The 18068-nt window shown below is 37.4% G+C and overlaps 2 protein-coding genes and 2 long non-coding RNA genes across 8 annotated transcripts in view; 2 read left to right on the top strand and 2 right to left on the bottom strand.

Moving 5' to 3' along the window:
* LOC135163633 (uncharacterized) overlaps positions 1 to 17469 on the top strand; it is a 36804-nt gene extending 19335 nt beyond the window's left edge. The window contains exons 2-3 of the long non-coding RNA XR_010299159.1: positions 16404 to 16529; positions 16614 to 17469. This is a non-coding gene — a long non-coding RNA (uncharacterized LOC135163633). The remainder of the gene's footprint in view (positions 1 to 16403; positions 16530 to 16613) is intronic.
* LOC135163632 (uncharacterized) overlaps positions 1 to 18068 on the top strand; it is an 81565-nt gene that overhangs the window by 27265 nt on the left and 36232 nt on the right. The gene's annotated exons all lie outside the window — the stretch shown is intronic.
* Positions 1741 to 3420, bottom strand: LOC135163635 (uncharacterized). Its single transcript, XR_010299161.1, has 3 exons — positions 3170 to 3420; positions 3068 to 3090; positions 1741 to 2930 (listed from the first exon to the last, which is right to left on the bottom strand). It is a non-coding gene; the product is annotated as an uncharacterized LOC135163635 (long non-coding RNA).
* Positions 3788 to 18068, bottom strand: part of LOC135163625 (alpha-mannosidase 2) — an 87743-nt gene continuing 73462 nt past the window's right edge. For both annotated transcript variants that reach the window (XM_064123216.1, XM_064123217.1), the window contains one exon: positions 3788 to 9063. In XM_064123216.1, coding sequence (XP_063979286.1) covers positions 6452 to 9063 — 2612 coding nt within the window. In that variant the 3' untranslated portion in view covers positions 3788 to 6451. The remainder of the gene's footprint in view (positions 9064 to 18068) is intronic.

Raw genomic sequence — 18068 nt, 5'->3', positions numbered from 1 at the left:
TTGTTGCTTATTGTTCTTTTAACGACCTTCCCTCCAATCGTATCCATAAAATGAACTGAAAGACCGGAACAGCTGATTAAAATCAATTTTTCCCACACTTGACACCGATAAACTACCAATGTAAATACAATATAAATGTCTTACTTGGTTGAGAGTGGCCGTGACCTTGCCACAGTGACGATATCTCCGAGACCTTCAGTTCCCATAAATTTCCTTACACACACCATCATCATGGCATAATCCAATGGTAGAATTGATTCTCGTTAAAATTAAGAGGTCAATGTTCCGAGGAATTCATTGGATCACATGTGGTTCACGTTCCGCTCCTCAGAAACTCATGTTTTCCGCACGAGGGGTACTTGGGATTTTTCAATCTCTCTGCAAAGGAAAGTTTGTATTTTGTTGTCTGAAGAGGGAGGAAAAGGAGTACTTTCCACCCTTGAACGGAATTTTCTTCAACCTTACGGAATCTTATGTGAACAAACTTATTAAATTGAATGAAATGAAACAAATAATGAATTAGATATTCTAAAGGTAAATGATTTGCAAAAGACTTATACGAAAGTCAACTGTCAATTAATCAGCAAATGTAATTATGTCATATATGACGCACTTCTCACTTGTTTGTTTTTTCACTGTAATGAAAAAACTAGTGGAGAACATTCAATAATCATAGAACACAAAGTTGTCTAGGCTACGTGTAATTCTGACATTGACGCAACAGAGATCAATCAAATGATAATTTAATGTTCGATTTTAGAGTGTCACTGTATCTATACAATGTGAATTTTTCATTCATTCATTCATTAATTCACGCCTGTCATGTTTCGCGAATTTGATAAAAAATAGTGAAAGAATTTAGAACAAAATTCGTTCATTTTTTCCTGTCACTTGGGGTTGTTGATTAGTTGGGGGTCAACAAAAAATAAGAGATAAGTTTTATCGTAGTTGAGGTACGTCAATGCATTTGTGATAAAGTATTACGGAGGGGTGAGATAAGTGAGAGGGAGGGACTTGCAATGATTATCGGTCTTGGGTTTTTGTAAATGCATTGAATTTATCTTTATCTGTATTTTATGAAATTGTCGAAGACGTGACCTTGGGCTTTAGATATTCCATTTTTATGGTAATTGTTGTGTTAAATTACCCTAATAATAGATGCAGAGCAGCGCTCACTAATAATGAACTTGAAGATACGTTTGGGTTTGTCTTACCAAAGAGAAGGTTAATAAAATTGATATTTGTGGACCTGTGGATTTGTTGATATTTGTAGTTTTTTAAATCTTAAGATGTATAAAAAACATAGGAAGAATGCAAAACAAAATTATTCCATTAAAGAGGTGAAAGTGCAATTCACATATACTAAACACCATACAGGAACAATTGACACTTGTTTGGCGATATTCAGCTGATGGTAAAACCGGATCTTTCAATTATTATCGATGTGCGGTAACTCGGGTAAAGTTGCTCTAAACCTACAGAATATTACAAAATTAGTTTAGATGGCACCTCAAGTCCGATTGATTTTTTTTCAGTTTTTCCGCAGTTATGCTATCCAACGTGAATATTCATCCTCACATCAATATGACATCAAAAAAATTCCAATTGCCATATCGCGTCTTTTTCGTTGCGTGAAATAATCGCGGAAAATTTTCCTACCCAGTAATCCTGCTGCAAAATTATTCATTTATTTTCGCAAACAGATTTGTACATTCGTCCTCTCGAAATTGATTAAAACCCCTTGAATTCAAGATTAAATCATGAAACATCTCCTTGAGCAAAAACAGATCAGTTTCCCTTTGCATTGAGCTCTGTTTACCTCAGCGCATGAACTTTTTAATAACAGCGGAATCCAATAACGCAGAAATCGTGTTTCTCGATTCTCATTTCATCCCCTCAGAGAGTTCCACGATATGAGTCTCGAAAGACCCAATCTCGTTACGTATCCTTGCTTTTCATCACCCCCTGTCCCTTCACAATTTTTTTCATCTCTTTAGGAAAGGGAAAATCACGTCGTCTTTTGACACTGGAGTACCGGTAATCCAGTTTATTCATCGCTAGTCGAGTTGCATTTGAAAAATACCAGTCCAAGGGGGATAGGAATGTAGTTTTTATTAGATTTACCATTTTACGTTGTATACTCCAATCAATAAAATGGGATAAATGCATTTGCTGATAAGAGGGAAAAACTTTGTTCGGTGTAAGGAAGCAATGATTAGCGGTTAATCCAACATTTGGAATTTTGAATAAACCTTTAACAGACCTATTTTCAACCCTCGTCCATTTACCACTTGCGAGAGTCCAGATGACGTCGGTTTTTCGCGGAAATCTCCAATGATAATTAAGCTAACTTCATAATTCAAAGTCTCTTGGAGTTTTCAGCCGAATTATTACTAATCTAGGGGTCCCGCGATCTCCCAGAGGCCGTTCCCACAGTTTTTACGTTAAAAAATCCCCAACACACACCCCAAAAATGCAAAAGCATTAATTTGTTCGAATAATCATCAATTGCGACCATCTATGTATTGGCCAGTTACTCCAACTAATGAGGGTCGAGTGAATGAATAGTTTCAGGTCTGTGCTGGAGTAATTACCCCAGTAGAGAATTGAAACTATTCAAGGAACTCATTATAGATCCCCATTTGAACAATTCATGCGTACCCCTATGAAAGTTATTATAAAAAAACAATAATACGGAGCATTTAATTATCGATATCATTGGTAGTTAATAGTATACGGGTGACATCGCGTGCTGAGTACAGTCTCCCTCGGATGACTCGACAAGGGCCAGGGGCATGTAATTTAATTATCGCACATAGTGGAGAGCGCTTAACCTCATTGCCAACGGCACTTACTCTCTCGCTCGCAGATACCAGCTTATTCCAAATTCAATTACATTTACCAGTACCGATATTGTGCTCAGGAACATCCTGAAATAGGTACCATTTAGAATTCAGAACTAAAACCAGAGTAGATGTCAGTGAAGTATTTGCTGAGGACATGCAACTAAAAATGCTATTGACATTGAATCATAATAAATATAGAGTTGTGGAGGAGTTGGGATTACCTGTAACTGAGATCTACTTTCGCCTGAAAATTAAATAAAAATTGTTTATACGAAATCCTTCATTAAAAAAAAGAGGGTAACTTTTGTAATGTTCCATATTACCTTTGAGATGTCCCAGTAATCACGTGATTGGACGTTGCAAGAGGTTAAACATAACCGCTAAACATAATCGCTAATTGATTGTGCGAAATCATCGGGTTGAAAATTTATTTCTGGATGTTCTAACCTAACCTCAAACAACTATTTTTGGAATAAGAAACAGTTGTTTGAGGTTATGTGGACCAGAAAATGATTTAAAACGCTTAAAGTAGCTCCACTCTCAAGTCGGTTTTTTACCGGCCGGATGTGCTGCTCATGAATACTGTCAATTATCGAATTTTCGAAGGAATTGCATGAGTAAAATTCACAAAAAATGATGCGTAGTCAATATTATCTAAATTATATGGTGGAATGCATTGGGTTCACGTTCACATATCTTTCTTAGCGAAAATGTGAACTTGCTTCTAAGGAACACCCTTAAGGTAGTGTCATGGTTGGAGCGTTGGTTGGCGTAATTTTTTGAACTTAGAATTGAAAATAAAGCTCATCTTTTGAAGGGGTTTATTGTCACGTATTTTTCCAACAGATATCAATCTTCAAGGCTCAATGAAACCTTAAATTTCACTGCTGTATCCTCTCAAGATAAGGCAAGATCATGAAATGATGGTAGAGACGAATAAATTTAAAAATACGACTTCTTATCTTTATTCAATAAATATTGGATGTTACATAATAATAATCATACTAGATCATCCGCCCTTCGGATAACCATCAGAGCGTCCCTCCGCATAATTTAATCGTCGGTTTATTAAATTTTTTTTCCAGGAGCGGAGATCACTCGAGACCAGTTACAAATATATATTATATATATATTTATCTCATTCTCTTCAGTTATACATAATAATATTTATCATATTTATAACTATTTATATATCTCTGATTTTTTTCAATCTCCCATACAGCTCAATTTACCTCATTTCTTGTTCCGTTATTTAATTTTTCTTTATTTAATTTTTTTTCACCTAAAGACAGCACAAACACGTAGGTATGGTACACTATCCTTACAACGACTGTTTCCCTAATATCTCGGCGCACACCGTGAGAAAATTCAATATCTCCAGAAATTGGACTTCATAAACTAAAAAAAAAATAATAACTGAAGAGAATAGAAATACAAAACTAATACAAACTAAGTGGAGAATACAGATGTTGCGCTGCGTTGTAGAAATTGATCAGAGAGAAATAGAAAAATACTGACACCACACTATTGGCTCGTGAATTATTTTCACAGCTCCGAAATATCGTGTGTTACCCCATTCAATAAATCCCATGTTTTTTTAATATCTATTCGTGTCAAGGTATGCAGATTGCATTTTGTCGGAATATTTCAAGCTGTTAGTGTTTTATTTTGTGAGGGAGATTCACGAAATTTCTCCCAAATAGGTATTATTTATACTTCAATTAAAATTACAATAAAAATGTTCTAAACCAATCCATACATAATTAAAATTCAATGAAATTGCACAGACGTTTCACTCTCATTATTTGCTACAAATTAATAAATCAATGGAGATAATCACACTCAGACCTTTGCACGATATTCATTACAATGTCACTCACGATGTCACCTGTATTGTTATACTTAAATCTAGTATGTACAAATGATTTTTAAATCTTGAAAATGCACTTTAAAAAATTACCTTCCACTCGCACCGAAAAATTGGAAGAACAGTATCAACATTTTGTTCACCTCAACTCCATGATTCAATAGTTAATATATTTCTTATCAATTATTCTCCATCCTTCATTAAAAATTCGATGAAAAAGTTGAAAACAGTTCAGTTTTAACAAAATGTATGAAATCAATGTATGAAATCTGTTATCAACTACACTGAGGAAAAAATATATTTCAACCAAGAATTGATATTCTTATCAGAAGAAAATATATTTTTCAAGCTTATTACTTGATTATTATTGATTATTAGGTTGTACATGACCTTGATGGAGATCCCGTTATCATCTTCCACATTTGCCGAATTCAAGTTTTTCAGGTGAATTAATTGTGAATCATTAAGAACGGTAATAATGTTTGTTGAATGCGATTCCTCTCCTTCAATGCCATTTGCTCAATAATCTTTAAAAAGAAAATTTCGCACAGGAGATATTTTTTCCGGCTAAGAATATCAAAAGGACATTAGCAATATCATATTCTTGGCATTTTTTTTTCTTTGTGTAACCTCCTCTCATCATTTCATTACTTAATTTGTGTTCATTGTTTATCTACCATTTATCGAAGATGATTCTCTATGCACACACAAAAGTAACAAAAACCGGATCCTTAACTATAAAGAATTTCCTAATTAAATCAAATAAGTTTCTCTAAAAACTTCCAGCTCAAACCCAAAACCCAAAGTGCATTTCTAATAAATTTTTCTACTAAATCCCAACAATGTGATTACCCCTTTCCGATTATCTTCAGAACTCTTTTCCATTCGTGTTACCGCTTATTCTCTCAGGATGACCAAATTGAGGAGGGATAAAATGGTAACTTCGGGTTTTTCTCATATAGTATTCTGCAAGTACTTCCGAAACAGTGAACTCCAATAAAATTTATCAAGGGACACTACTAGAAGAATTCCGTTGATATTACCGAATGAATCTCTTTTTCTAGTTCGTCTGAATGATCTACATATTCGTTTTAATTCCCTACCAATCTTGTTAATCCAATAAAATAAATTTCCTTGGACGAACAGACAGGTTAAGAATAAAGAATACTGAATTTATCATTAATTTTTAATCATTCAATCATTTCTGCACTGATTAAGTACGAAAAAGGAGAAAAATTCCAATCCATTAGAATCATCGTGTCAAATCTCTAAAAAAGTCACTTCATCCCAAAATCATTGTCCTTTGTTCTCTGGTCATTGTATACTCATTGAAAGTTGAAAACTTCCTCTTACCCCAAAATTCATTATGTACTCCACATTAATCATTAAAGACCAACTCATTTTTTACGGCAACTAACCCATTCAATAACACTTACCGAGTGGTTCCCTCGACTGAACACGCCATGAATATCAAGTTGTTCTAATTCACCAACGCCTTTCAGTAACAATTAGCGAACCTCGTTAACATCGATTGAATTCTTCTATCAGTGTATCATAGAGGTAATCAGAAACAATCACAAACAGAGATTTTCCCAAATTCTCTTGAACTCTCAAGATATTTCCAGAGCAAGCTACATCAACACTCGTCTCCCATTTGTCCCTTACCTCCCCAATAATAAAAAATATTCAGTGACACCAGCTCCCCCTAAAAATGAAGTCCCCAACCCCCCTTGGAATATCACTGTGAGAATTGCACATTATAAGTCTCGATCTCCATGGGCATAGGATTAATTCCCATAAACCCATCCTCAAGATATTTTTTGCTTCTCGTTCCAGTTACAGTAGTCCTCGTAACATTGACACTCCCCAACTTATAAAATCCAGTCCCCGAACTCAATTTATCACTCAGTGGACAATGTTTCAACGCTACGTCGGCGCCAACAACGCAACTGTATCCCTGTCTGTGTAAGACCATTAAAGCACTGCTGACTGGAAAATGTGGCAGTTTCTGATCATGATTGGTCCTCAAATTAAGCAGATGGAGATCACATGGAAAGCTCTGACTCAACAGCTTCACTTCAGATTTCATCTTAATATCACTTTCATTGCCATCAACAATGAACATATTGATGGGATAATTGAGTGCATTGCTGATGTGATTAGCGAACAGAGAAGGCTTGGAGTATTGGTCCTTCTCCCCATTGATGTCCTCCAGTAGCATCCAATGCTTGATAACAGTCTTTCTATTATCAAGCAGTCCTTCACCCATTCCTCGTGAATCATCGTAAAGAGTTCGTCTATCCAACATGACCTCCAGCCAACCGGGCTGATAGCTTGCCGCCCCCTGCGCATGATTGACCACCAGTGTCAGCCTGTGTGCACTATCTTCGATGTAAGTCATGGCAGTGATAGGATAATAATTCCCCTCGATTCCAATTCTCTCGATTTTCCTTCGTTTGATCATCTGATGTCCATTCAGATCAGTATAAAATTCAGGTGGATCTCCATTCAAAATATCAGTCTGTATTCTCATGAACATTTCCGTCTCCCTGTTCTTGGGAGGTGTTTCGAAATCCACGACGTTCCTGAGGTAGATGGCATCTGCCAGTGGACCATCATGGTGGAAGATGGAGACATGGTGAGCTAATAGCTTACCATACTCAGCTGTCAATCTGGAACTCAAACTCCCTGACACAATGTAGATCTTCTGGTGTGGTGTATAAGCCTCCAAGATATCCTTATCCTGATCCCTGAGATTTGGATCAGGCATGAAGAGATATGCACCAGAATGAAACTGTGCTGAAGCATATGCAGCGAACTGAATAGCGCATTGCATGACTTTGCCAGTGGACTTTTTCGTGACTCTCTTCAAAAATCCTGTTTGTCCATCAAAAAGGAGCTTCATGCGGTGATTCTCCAGCTGTATATCACTGGATTGCATTGGTTTTATTGGAAATACACTGTCTTTTCCGCATCTATTGCAGTAGACTGTGGAAATTGACTCCATTGGGACCTTGTCACTGTGTTCAATTTGATAAGTTGCTATGGTCAAGGGTTTTAGGTCAGCCACGAAGAGAAGAACGTAGGTGTCGTGAGTTATACTTGTTGCATTCATAACAGGTGCTATTTGATAAGGTACTGGGGTACCCTTGGGATCCAGCACTCGAACTCTGTGAGAATTAACTCGCAAACTCACTATTTCCTGTCGAGGTTGTGCTAATGAGTTGAATAATACGACACTCCGTGACTCACGACCATTGATGGTTATTGGAATCTTTTTTGGTAATTTCTCATAGCTGTCCCGGTCAGACTCCGGTAGAACGTAGATGGAATTTGTTTTTACTTTTATCGCCGATAAGGATTGTATAGCGAAACTTTGGAGACTTGTCATGTCGGAAATAGACTCGAACATTTTCAGGGCGTAATCTTTCATGACGAAGGATTTAGATGTTCCCGTGATGGCATCGTGATGCTGAAAGAGTCCAAGGTTCCTTCTAGCCTTTACTAGTTTCTCAAAGTACGTCTCGTAGAGTTTGATGTCATGGCCACTCTGACGAGCCACGTTCAGAGCAATGGAGTAGAGAATCTCAGCGGATCGTAGATTTGCTTCGAGTTCTCGGTCGAGGATCTTCATGTAAGGACGAGTTGTAAAATAGCCACTCCAGTAGGCGGGTCTTCCCTCGCTGAAGATGTCGGAGTAGACGAAAAAGTCCCCTCCCAACGTGGGAAATTTTTCCGTTCGTTTCTGAATCTCGTGGAAATAGTCCTTCGGAGTTCCAAAAATTATCTCAGCGTTGTACTCTTCCTTTCTGCTGTTGATGTAGTCCACCAGAATTTTGTAGTTGGTGTATTGTTGATCCCACTCGATCTGTTGGTCGTATCTGAAGTCGTCACCGAGGGGAATCAGGACAACATTGTGGGGAAAGAGTGAACCTGTTCTAGAGTATTGCTCCAGCAGCAATTCTGACATCTGTTTGACGTTGTTGGGAGTGATGTCAACTGCTCGCACTGAGTACTCCGTGTATTCGCCTCGAATCTTCCGGAAATCGAAGTTCAAACAGACGTGGGGGTGCGGGCCACAGGAATGCTTGATGTTGTAGATGTCGAAGGGCTGGTTGTGGGTCAGGATGTCGTAGGCACCAATTTGGTCCCATGGCTGTAGCCAGACGAAGTCACCGTATTGCTTCTTGGCGAACCACTGCTTCCAGGCGTAGTGGATCCGTTGGATTATTGTCCCGCTTATTCCGGAGGCTTTCAGGAGATGGGGAACAGTGGATCCATGGCCAAAGGGATCGACTGACCAACCGGACTCGGGGATAACGCCTAAATTCGATTTCAGCCATTGGTGACCTGTAACAGAATAATAAAAATCATTATTTTTCATAAAATTTTCACAGATCCCGCGTAGAAAAATTTCGGTCTGTGAAAGATCTTTGAGAAATCTTCAGAAGAATTATGGAATCCTCGGAGGATCTCCCTGGTGACCCCCAAAGATTCTTTCGAAGATCTTCAGAAGACGATTTTTATGACTGGGAGAGAGCTTTTTAAGAATATTTCCCAAAGTTAAATTCAGAATATCCTCAGAGGGAAATATTGTCTTCCAAAAACAGAATTTTATAGAATCTTTTTGGGTCCCCAAGGAGACCTTACGGTCTTTCGATGGTTCCTCTGAAGACTTCTGGAAGATATTTAGCAGATCGTTTTTCGAGGCGTAATGCCAGTGAAATCACTGCCAAAAAACCTTTGCAACTCCCTTCACAGTTTGAAATATCTACGCAGATAATTTAATGAACTCTAATTCGGATATTTAGACTGAAGTTTCGGCTATTCGCTGTCACTGGTTTCCCCCCCACTAGACACAGGGACCGGGGTATGAAACTTGGAAGAGGTGAAGGTATATATCTTTTAATCCACTCGACTGCCTCTCGCCGTTTCTAACTCAAAAGTTTCACGGAGCGTTTGGCATTATACCCGTGTGAATCGTTTAATCCGGGCCCTATATTTTCCCTCGGTCAAGACGGATCGATGCTAGTCTAGCGTGTCGACATGATCGCAAGGACGCGGCGGAGATTAAACAAAATTCCAGGGGTGGATCAAAGGATTTTCTCATGTAAACTGATATCCAGAGTTGAATCTCTTTTGTCAACAATTTTGTTGCGCCGAAGAGAGCGAAAAAAAGTCATGGGGTAAAAGACAGGGCTTGGGAAGTGATTAAATGGATACAAGTCGGCCGGTTTAAAGGACGAATAGTAGGTTGTGTCCCAAGGGCGAAAAGTCATATTGCCCTAGCGCGGAAAGTATTCACTTTCCTCCTACTCATGCGGCAGCAAAGTACGAACTTTTCGGAGAGAAATATTCACTAAAAACGTCTTTTCCATAATTCTTTCACGGAATTATTACCGAATTTGTTCGCAGCCTTTCGTAACTTTTACCTAAATTTTCTGTAAAAAATTGCGAAACTGTTATATTGGAGTCTACATTTCAAACTATTTATGAAAAATTAATTTACAGTTGGATTGAATAGGTCTTTCTACGATTTATATTTCTTTTATTCTGGTGTTTCCACTTGAGATTGGAAAATATTTTTATGAGTGAAAACTCTGAGAAGTTTACGGTGTGATGTGTGTGCTCTGTTTTCTTGGGTCTAACCAGAGGTGGATGAGTGTGACTATTGTTAATGCGAGTCATCAGGTCCAGGGTGTTGTGGCCGTTTAGTCCTCTTAGTGACTTCCTCTAAGGAAACGCACCAGAGCGGTTGTCCCTTTCGAACGTATAAAATAAAAGAGAATAAAATAACATTCACACGTTTGAATCATTATATCTATCCCATTTCTAACATGTTATGTAAAATTTTTTAGCCACTTTTGTAATTTATAAACAAACTCAAGTTCAGCAATTTTTTCTGTAGAAAACAACCGTCAAAGGTATGCAATCACTCTTCCCACAAAATTTGATTATTATTATTGCCGATGTCTCTGATTCCTTCTCTCATTTCCCTCGTTCCGTAAATGCAGAGGGAAAATGAGTCGAGAAAACAGCAGGAGTTCAAATATTTCGATCACTCCAGTGCATCCATTCCATTTGTAACCCGACCCACCCAATAGTGCGGTTGGATTTCCCATCAATATCTCCAGTCCATGGGGGTGATGACGATAGGAAGGGGTAAAGAGCTAGTGTAACTGGAATTCAGGATTTCGATACGTGGTTAGAGCCGACAGGGTTGGTAATCGTCTGTTATTTATCAGTGGTTCCCTCCAGGAATCCACGGAGTTAATCCAGATAACCGTGCCACGCGAGTTCGTGAACCAAGCACTTTCAATGCCTTGAACTCACTATTTCTCCGTCTCTCTCTCTCTCAATCTACAATATCTCTCTTCCTCTTCAATCCTAGCGTTCTCCATCTTTCATAGCTCCTGGTATATACATTTCTCGATGGATTACAGTACTATTGACCCCTACCCAACCCATTCCCCGATATTTACAATCGACTGCGGATGAAATCAATCAATCGGAGAAGAAATGTTTATTTATACTTATAGTTACTTCAACGACTGATAAGCCATCTTTCCCGAGGTCGAATTTATGATGGAAATACTACAAATGAATGTTTTGTTTGAATTGATTATATTGGAAATGATAGTTATAATGATTCAAACGTGGGAATGTTATTTTATTCTGTTTTATTTTATAACGTTCGAAAGGGACAACCGGCCTGGTTTGTTTCATTAGGGGAATTAACTAAAAATACTAAAGGGCTACCCCACCCTGGACCTGATGACTCACATTAACAATAGTCCCACTCATGTACCTCTGCTTAGACCCAAGAAAATAGAGCACACACATCACACCTTAAACTTCTCAAAATTTTCACTCATAAAAATATTTTCCAATCTCAAGTGGAAACACGAGAATAAATGAAATACAAATCGTACGAAAACCTATTCAATCCAACTGTAAATTAATTGTTGATGAACAGTTTGAAATGTAAAGTCCAATACATTATTTTTTATTAACGTATAATTTTCTATTTAACACATGTAAAACGTGGATCGTAAATTGCTGCTAAATTGATTCCTTTAAAACTTTCATTTTAATTAACTATCTAATGTTTAACTCATACAAATTGATTCATAATTATAAATAAATATCCACAGGTCAAGTGGAAAGAAATTTCAATCGGATTTGATTGACTTTTTTTTATCTCCCTTCAATTCCCACTACAGGGCTTCAGGGCTTAACTGATCAGAAACTCCAGGAGTTACCTTAGTTACCTTAGTTATTGTCAGGCAATAGTATTAAAGTCAAAATGTTTTAGGATACTTCTCTCTCGGAATCGTTAGCAAGCAAAAATCGCTGACCCATTTGGCAACAATCTACAACTCGTTTTTTTTACATAACGAGAATAAATGGCACTCATCCATCCTCAAAAAAAAAATTGGCAGGAGTGGGTGGTGCCATTTTTTCCAATTCGTCCCCTTCCCTCCCAGTCCTCTGAAACAATAAATTTTAGATCGGCACGTGTTTCCTGTTTTTTCCCATTGATTTTTCTTTGTGTTTTTTTTTTATGTGTTTCGCCCCCTTTGTGCAACCGCACGGGATGGTCCGACTGAGACTGAAGTTTTTTTTTCTCTCTGTCTCTGTCTCTCTCGATACACGTATTTGTTCAAATTGCAAATGGCTAACGTTAATTCCACCAAACGTAAAAAGCGTACATACGTTGTTTTTTTTTATCTGGCCAGGGGCTATTGTGCGGTAGACGAACAGCGTTGCAACAAAAGATTTTTTACATTTAGATAAAAATAATGAGGCTATAAAATGAAGGGGAATTTATGAGAAAGGGATTTGCCATGCCATAAGCTTGCGGAGAATGAAATTCTCAATTCTGCCAGTGGGATAAAATGTTGAAGGTATAATTTTCTTACATAAAAAGTTTAAATTCACGAGCAGGTTTATGATTTTTTTTAGATTTTACAGTGAAGGGGAAGACTTGTTACGTTCTAGTAGTTTTTGTTATATATGAGTTCCCTATTAAAACTATCTGAAGGGGCGGGGGACAATTTGATTGTTATCAGCTTCTGTTTAAATAGCTGAGGGTTAAAATTTTTCAATTTTCTAATAAAGCTATCAAGCGCACCCTTTCTGGAAAACCGTCCCCGGGTTTTTAAATTGATCAGCTGATCAATTAAAAAACCTGAACAGGTGCGATTTGATTTTCATATTATTCGATATATTTCCTAAATATACAATCTACGTAATCACTTGATAATCGTTTTATACGTTTGATATTTACAACTAGGGGATTAAGTGCTTTGAATTTACACCCTCCGATACACAGAAAGAAATTTTAGGTCAAAATTGGACCTCCAGGGGGTGAAATAAGGGACGAGGGTGAGTTTTATCATAAAAATTAGTCTCCCAAGTCTAATTTTTTCAACAAAACTTTACCCCAAAAGTGGTTGATTGTCATTTTACCCCACGTTTCGCCCTCTAGAGGTTTAATTTTTATCGAAAATTTTCTTTTCGTGTAGATCTGGAACAGCTTGAATTTTGCGATATGTTTTACGTATTTTTTTTCAACGGAAATGGCTTTCGCGATTCAGAACGCGTAATAATCTTGTGACGAAATATGCAGAGATTACAAAATGCAGTTTAATTATTCCGGGAAAATTGATGAAAAATCATAAAAATGAAGAGTTTTTTCTCATCAGCGCAGTAACAACTGTAAATTAACCATTAATAAATGAAAATTTTTTCGAAATTCGCTGGATCAAATTATCATCAGGGATGAAACGTGAGTGGGGGGAATCGAGTTTCCCACGGTGTTTCTAGGCGGCAAAGGTATTATATATCCGGTGAGAGCCCTCGCTCGGTCCTGTGAGCGGCGAAATCTAATTAGAACGTCCCGCTGAATTACTATCGTTGGACAATGCGCTCTAGTCTGGCTAAATGCACGGTGGATATCCCTCGGTTCAGGCAGGATGAGTAAGATGGCAAAGGGATGGGGGAGAGGCTCGTTGGTTTGCCACCAGCAACTCATGGATTTTCAAAGAGGGCGAATCCAGGAATGATAATGGATTGTGTTATGTGAAATGTGAACCATGACGTTTGATATGATTTTGATAAGCGAATTTACGCCGTCAAATGGAAATGACAATTGATGATAACGTAATTGTTGAAAAATGGTATTTAGTTAGTGACAATCAATAATTTAGAATTCATATTTCGTATAAACTGATCGACGATTATCGTGAAATTTATTTATTTGTTGAAAAAGAACATTGAAATGAGATTTGTACGAAGAGAAAAATTTGACAATGTTTATAGTGTGGTTTCGATAAAAATTACTGTGCTGCCTTATAATCTTGACGCAAACTGCAGGCCAAAGGAGGGGCGAGGGTTAGTTTCATCAGGAAAATTAGCCCCCCCAGTTGAATTTTTCCAACAAAACTTGACCTAAAAAGTGGTTCATTGTGATTTCGTCAGATGTTTGGCCCTCAGAGGTGTAATTTTGATCCAAAATTTCTTTTTATGTAGTAAAATGTCTCTATTGCCTTAGGAAAACTTCTATATCTGTCTCGTAAAAATTCAATGTCTGATGCAACACTTCCCATAACGTCCAACATCGGCAATAATCGGCTACATTCGACGCTCATCGTTAACCAATCACAATGAGTTACCGAAAAATTGCTTTATGGCACAGTAAAAAATTGAAGGATGGCCCAATAGAATAACCTGACGTAGATAGAAATTTTTTAAAAATTTCTATCAAATTTTATGGTGCTGTTCAGTAAATAATACAAAGCCACGTATAATTGATTGCAAAATTTATTACAATCTTTGGAGTATTGATAGGGTTTTTTACGTGTGAGTAAAATACATTTCAATATTATAGAATTTGCAGTAATTTTTCACAGACTGTTCTCTCCGCGCGGTCATTATTTTCCACGCGACCCTGAGGAAAAATGGTACCGTAGAAACATAGAAAATTGAAGTGCCAAATAAATAGCACTCACCCTTCATAACAGATAAATGTAATTATCGATTAATTACGTCCTAAATCAAAAATCACTATTAATGTAGCTCAATAATCTCTAATAAATCAGATTGTTTATCTGCTGGAATTGCCGACTAATGAAAGTGACACCAGTTATCACACCTCCTAATCTCCCTACGATCCTTCACTGCAAACTTTGATTTTCATTAATACAATTACCCCGTCAGCATTTAACGAGTGTAACGAGCAAGTTAATTAGCAGTTTTGAAACATTTACATTTGGGAGGTTAAGCGCCAGATGTTCTCGATTCTCATGTGAGTGCCATTAGGACTCGGTGAAAATAGCCAAAAATATTCGGAAATTAAACCCCTCTGGGCTGTCCCTATATGGCGGGTAATTCAAAATTGATCTCTCTAACAGCTCAATTATACCACTGTGGGCGATGTCGACGAGAAATGGCATTGGAAAAAAACCTAACGTTAAATAACTGAGAGGGTGAACGGAAGCAGAGAGGGAGGATAAAGTGAATTGCGGTCAAACGAGTCAGTAACAAATCACTTTGGTGGTGGTGCACCGGATGTCGTTTACTTGAACCGTCAATCGATAATCGGGTGACTACGTACTTGAGCGTTTGTACATTTTTTTCGATATTTTTTACCTCTCAGTTGTGTTTCACAGAATGGGCTCGATAAATTATAAATCTGGGGGTGATTTTACGACGGACTACTACTGGCCTCACGTTAAATAGTGACAGGCAGTTGAATGTTGACGAATATTTGACTTTAAAAAAAACTGATGCGTGAAATTCATCCACGCGATAGAAATAAAACTTCGGAATGTAAAATTGGGTAGATAAGAGGGTAGAAGTTGAATTGTTGGGTATCAATGGTTCCTTTTTATTATAAAATTTGTTATCAGTGTTTATAATTAATAATTTATGACTTAATTTAATTATTATCTCCGTCAGGCGATGCATAGGTCAACCGAATCTAGTTTTCTCGTAGGAAATTAGTTTCAGGTATTTAGTTTCCATGGTTTCAATTATTAAATTGTTAATTTTTCAATTTTTTAAAGGGAATAGTATATTTACAGACGAGTTGGAAGGGCACCCGATGCATAATCGGAAGGTCACGGGTTCGAATCCCGGTCTGGACTCCTCATTTTTTCACATATAATACCACAAGTGGTTCAAAATTATCGAATATTTCCCGATAGATTCGTTGCAAACAAATGAAGGAGTCAAGTTTTTCAGGCTAAAAAATCACGAGTGCGAAGCACGAGTGATTTTTCCTGAAAAACTTGACGACTTCATTTGTATGCAGGGAACCTAGAGGGAAATATTCTATAATTTTGAAGCTCGAGTGGTATTCAGGGGATTATTTTTCCTATCCAAATTTAGGCCAAGAGAATTGTGCCATGACATGAAAAGAGGTTTATTTGGTTAAGTGTCGTTTGTTTACCAAAATATTCAAAAAATTATCGCTGATATTCGAGGTAGGCTATACAAAATATCAACAAATGGTGCAATTCTATTGGCTGAAATTTGGGTGGGAAAAATAATCAGTAAAATTTTCTTATAAAATTCTATCGAGATTAATCCTGTCCCCCTTCCTACCTCATTCACACTTTTGAAGGACATGTTGAAAATATGGATTTTCATTTTTAAAACCTAATAAAAATTATCTGAAAAAATAGGAAAACCCGAAAAACACATTTTCGAAGGAGATATCTGAATACCACTACTGTATATCCGATATCATTCCATAACAGAGTCGGGTATGAAGTATCCTGATAATATCCCCACGTCTGTTACATACGTGAGTAAGTCCTTCGTCAATGATTTAATACCGATTATAACTCATTAGACAGAATGTGTGCACTAACGAAAGTCCCGTTTGGTTTTAGGATGGTGGGGTGCTGGAGTACAGCCGGTGCTCTCCAATGTAAATGGTAATAATGCCATAATACCCGAGTACAGCGAACCATTCGCTATTATCACGAGTGGGTTCTAACTGAAGCCGATCACGTCTGGGCCATTTGATCGGATAGAAAATGTACAGGGGAATAAAAACCAATTGAACGACAATAAAAATTGATTCGGCAGTTCAAGAGACGGTTTGCGGCTGATGAATTAAACGGACTCATTTGAGAGAATTGGGTAGGGCCCAAACCTGGCTCATTACAATTTTTACAATTGTAAATGAAATTGCTAAACTATTCTCGATCCCTTACTATTCTGACTTCATCTCAAAGATCGTTTTGCACTACTGCTCTCCTCAACCAGAAGATGACTTTTACTGCATCTTGACATCATATATGGCTTCGTAGACGAAGGAAGCTGAAGACGACAGCCGTTTTCATTTACTTGGCAGTACCTCATGTTAACGATTTCGAATTTTCCATGTTTTCCATCCAACAATGCGACGAATAAAAAATATCGTCGTCGTACCTCTTCTCTCTACCAATTTTATACCTTTCCATAATGGCTTCCCATTGAAGGTTGTCTACAGGTAGTCGGTATGGAACAAGAAATACCCGGTGGTAAAACTCGTTACGGAAATTTCTACCTCTCAATTCGTATATAAAACTCTCTATAAAATTGAAAACTCAAAAAAACCCCTGGAGGAGCCATTACAATGAGTTTTATATTACGGCTTGTTATCGAGTGCCTCTATTGTCTGAAGTACGATATTTCCTTTATTATCAGTAGTCAGTTTCGAGTTTCTATTTCGTGGTCTGTTGAATGATAGAAAAAAAAATTCCTCCCATTACTTTCTGCATCTTGATCGATCGTTTTCTCCTGTTCAAGTGATTTATTCCCACGGGAGGAAGAATGATAAGAGGGAGAGGGGTTGGGAAGGGGGGGGGATGATTCCTCATCCGTTCATTTCCTCCCTCAATTCTCACTATTCTCGTTTTGCAGAGTTAATGTTGCAACAAAATTACCCAGGAACAAGTGATTCTCATCGATTTTAGGGCTTCACTACCAGAAAAAAGTGAATTTTCATGGACAGCTAACCATCAATTTTAAGGACCGTGAGACCGAATGCCATTTACGGGGGGAAAAATTGTGGTGGCATATGGAGGAACCTCTAGTTGTAAATAAACAATAAAACTTGTAAATGAGGAGTGAAATCTGTAAGCGAAAAGTGAAGGGCAAAAACGAGGCATAAATTTTCGTAGTAGCGTTATAAATCTGTAGGTTTGAGTAAATAAAACAAAACTTTTTGTTTATAAATTGAAGGTGTGAGGAAAAGTGCCAGTTTACGCATTAAAATTAGTACGCGGAAAGGGATTTTTCGAAGCAGATATTCCATAAAAGTTTTTTCTCTAACTAAAAATATGAATCAATGCCATAAT

Source organism: Diachasmimorpha longicaudata, chromosome 6, assembly GCF_034640455.1.
Source record: "Diachasmimorpha longicaudata isolate KC_UGA_2023 chromosome 6, iyDiaLong2, whole genome shotgun sequence".
NCBI classification, from domain to species: domain Eukaryota; kingdom Metazoa; phylum Arthropoda; class Insecta; order Hymenoptera; family Braconidae; genus Diachasmimorpha; species Diachasmimorpha longicaudata.
This window is presented reverse-complemented; position numbering and strand designations above follow the sequence as displayed.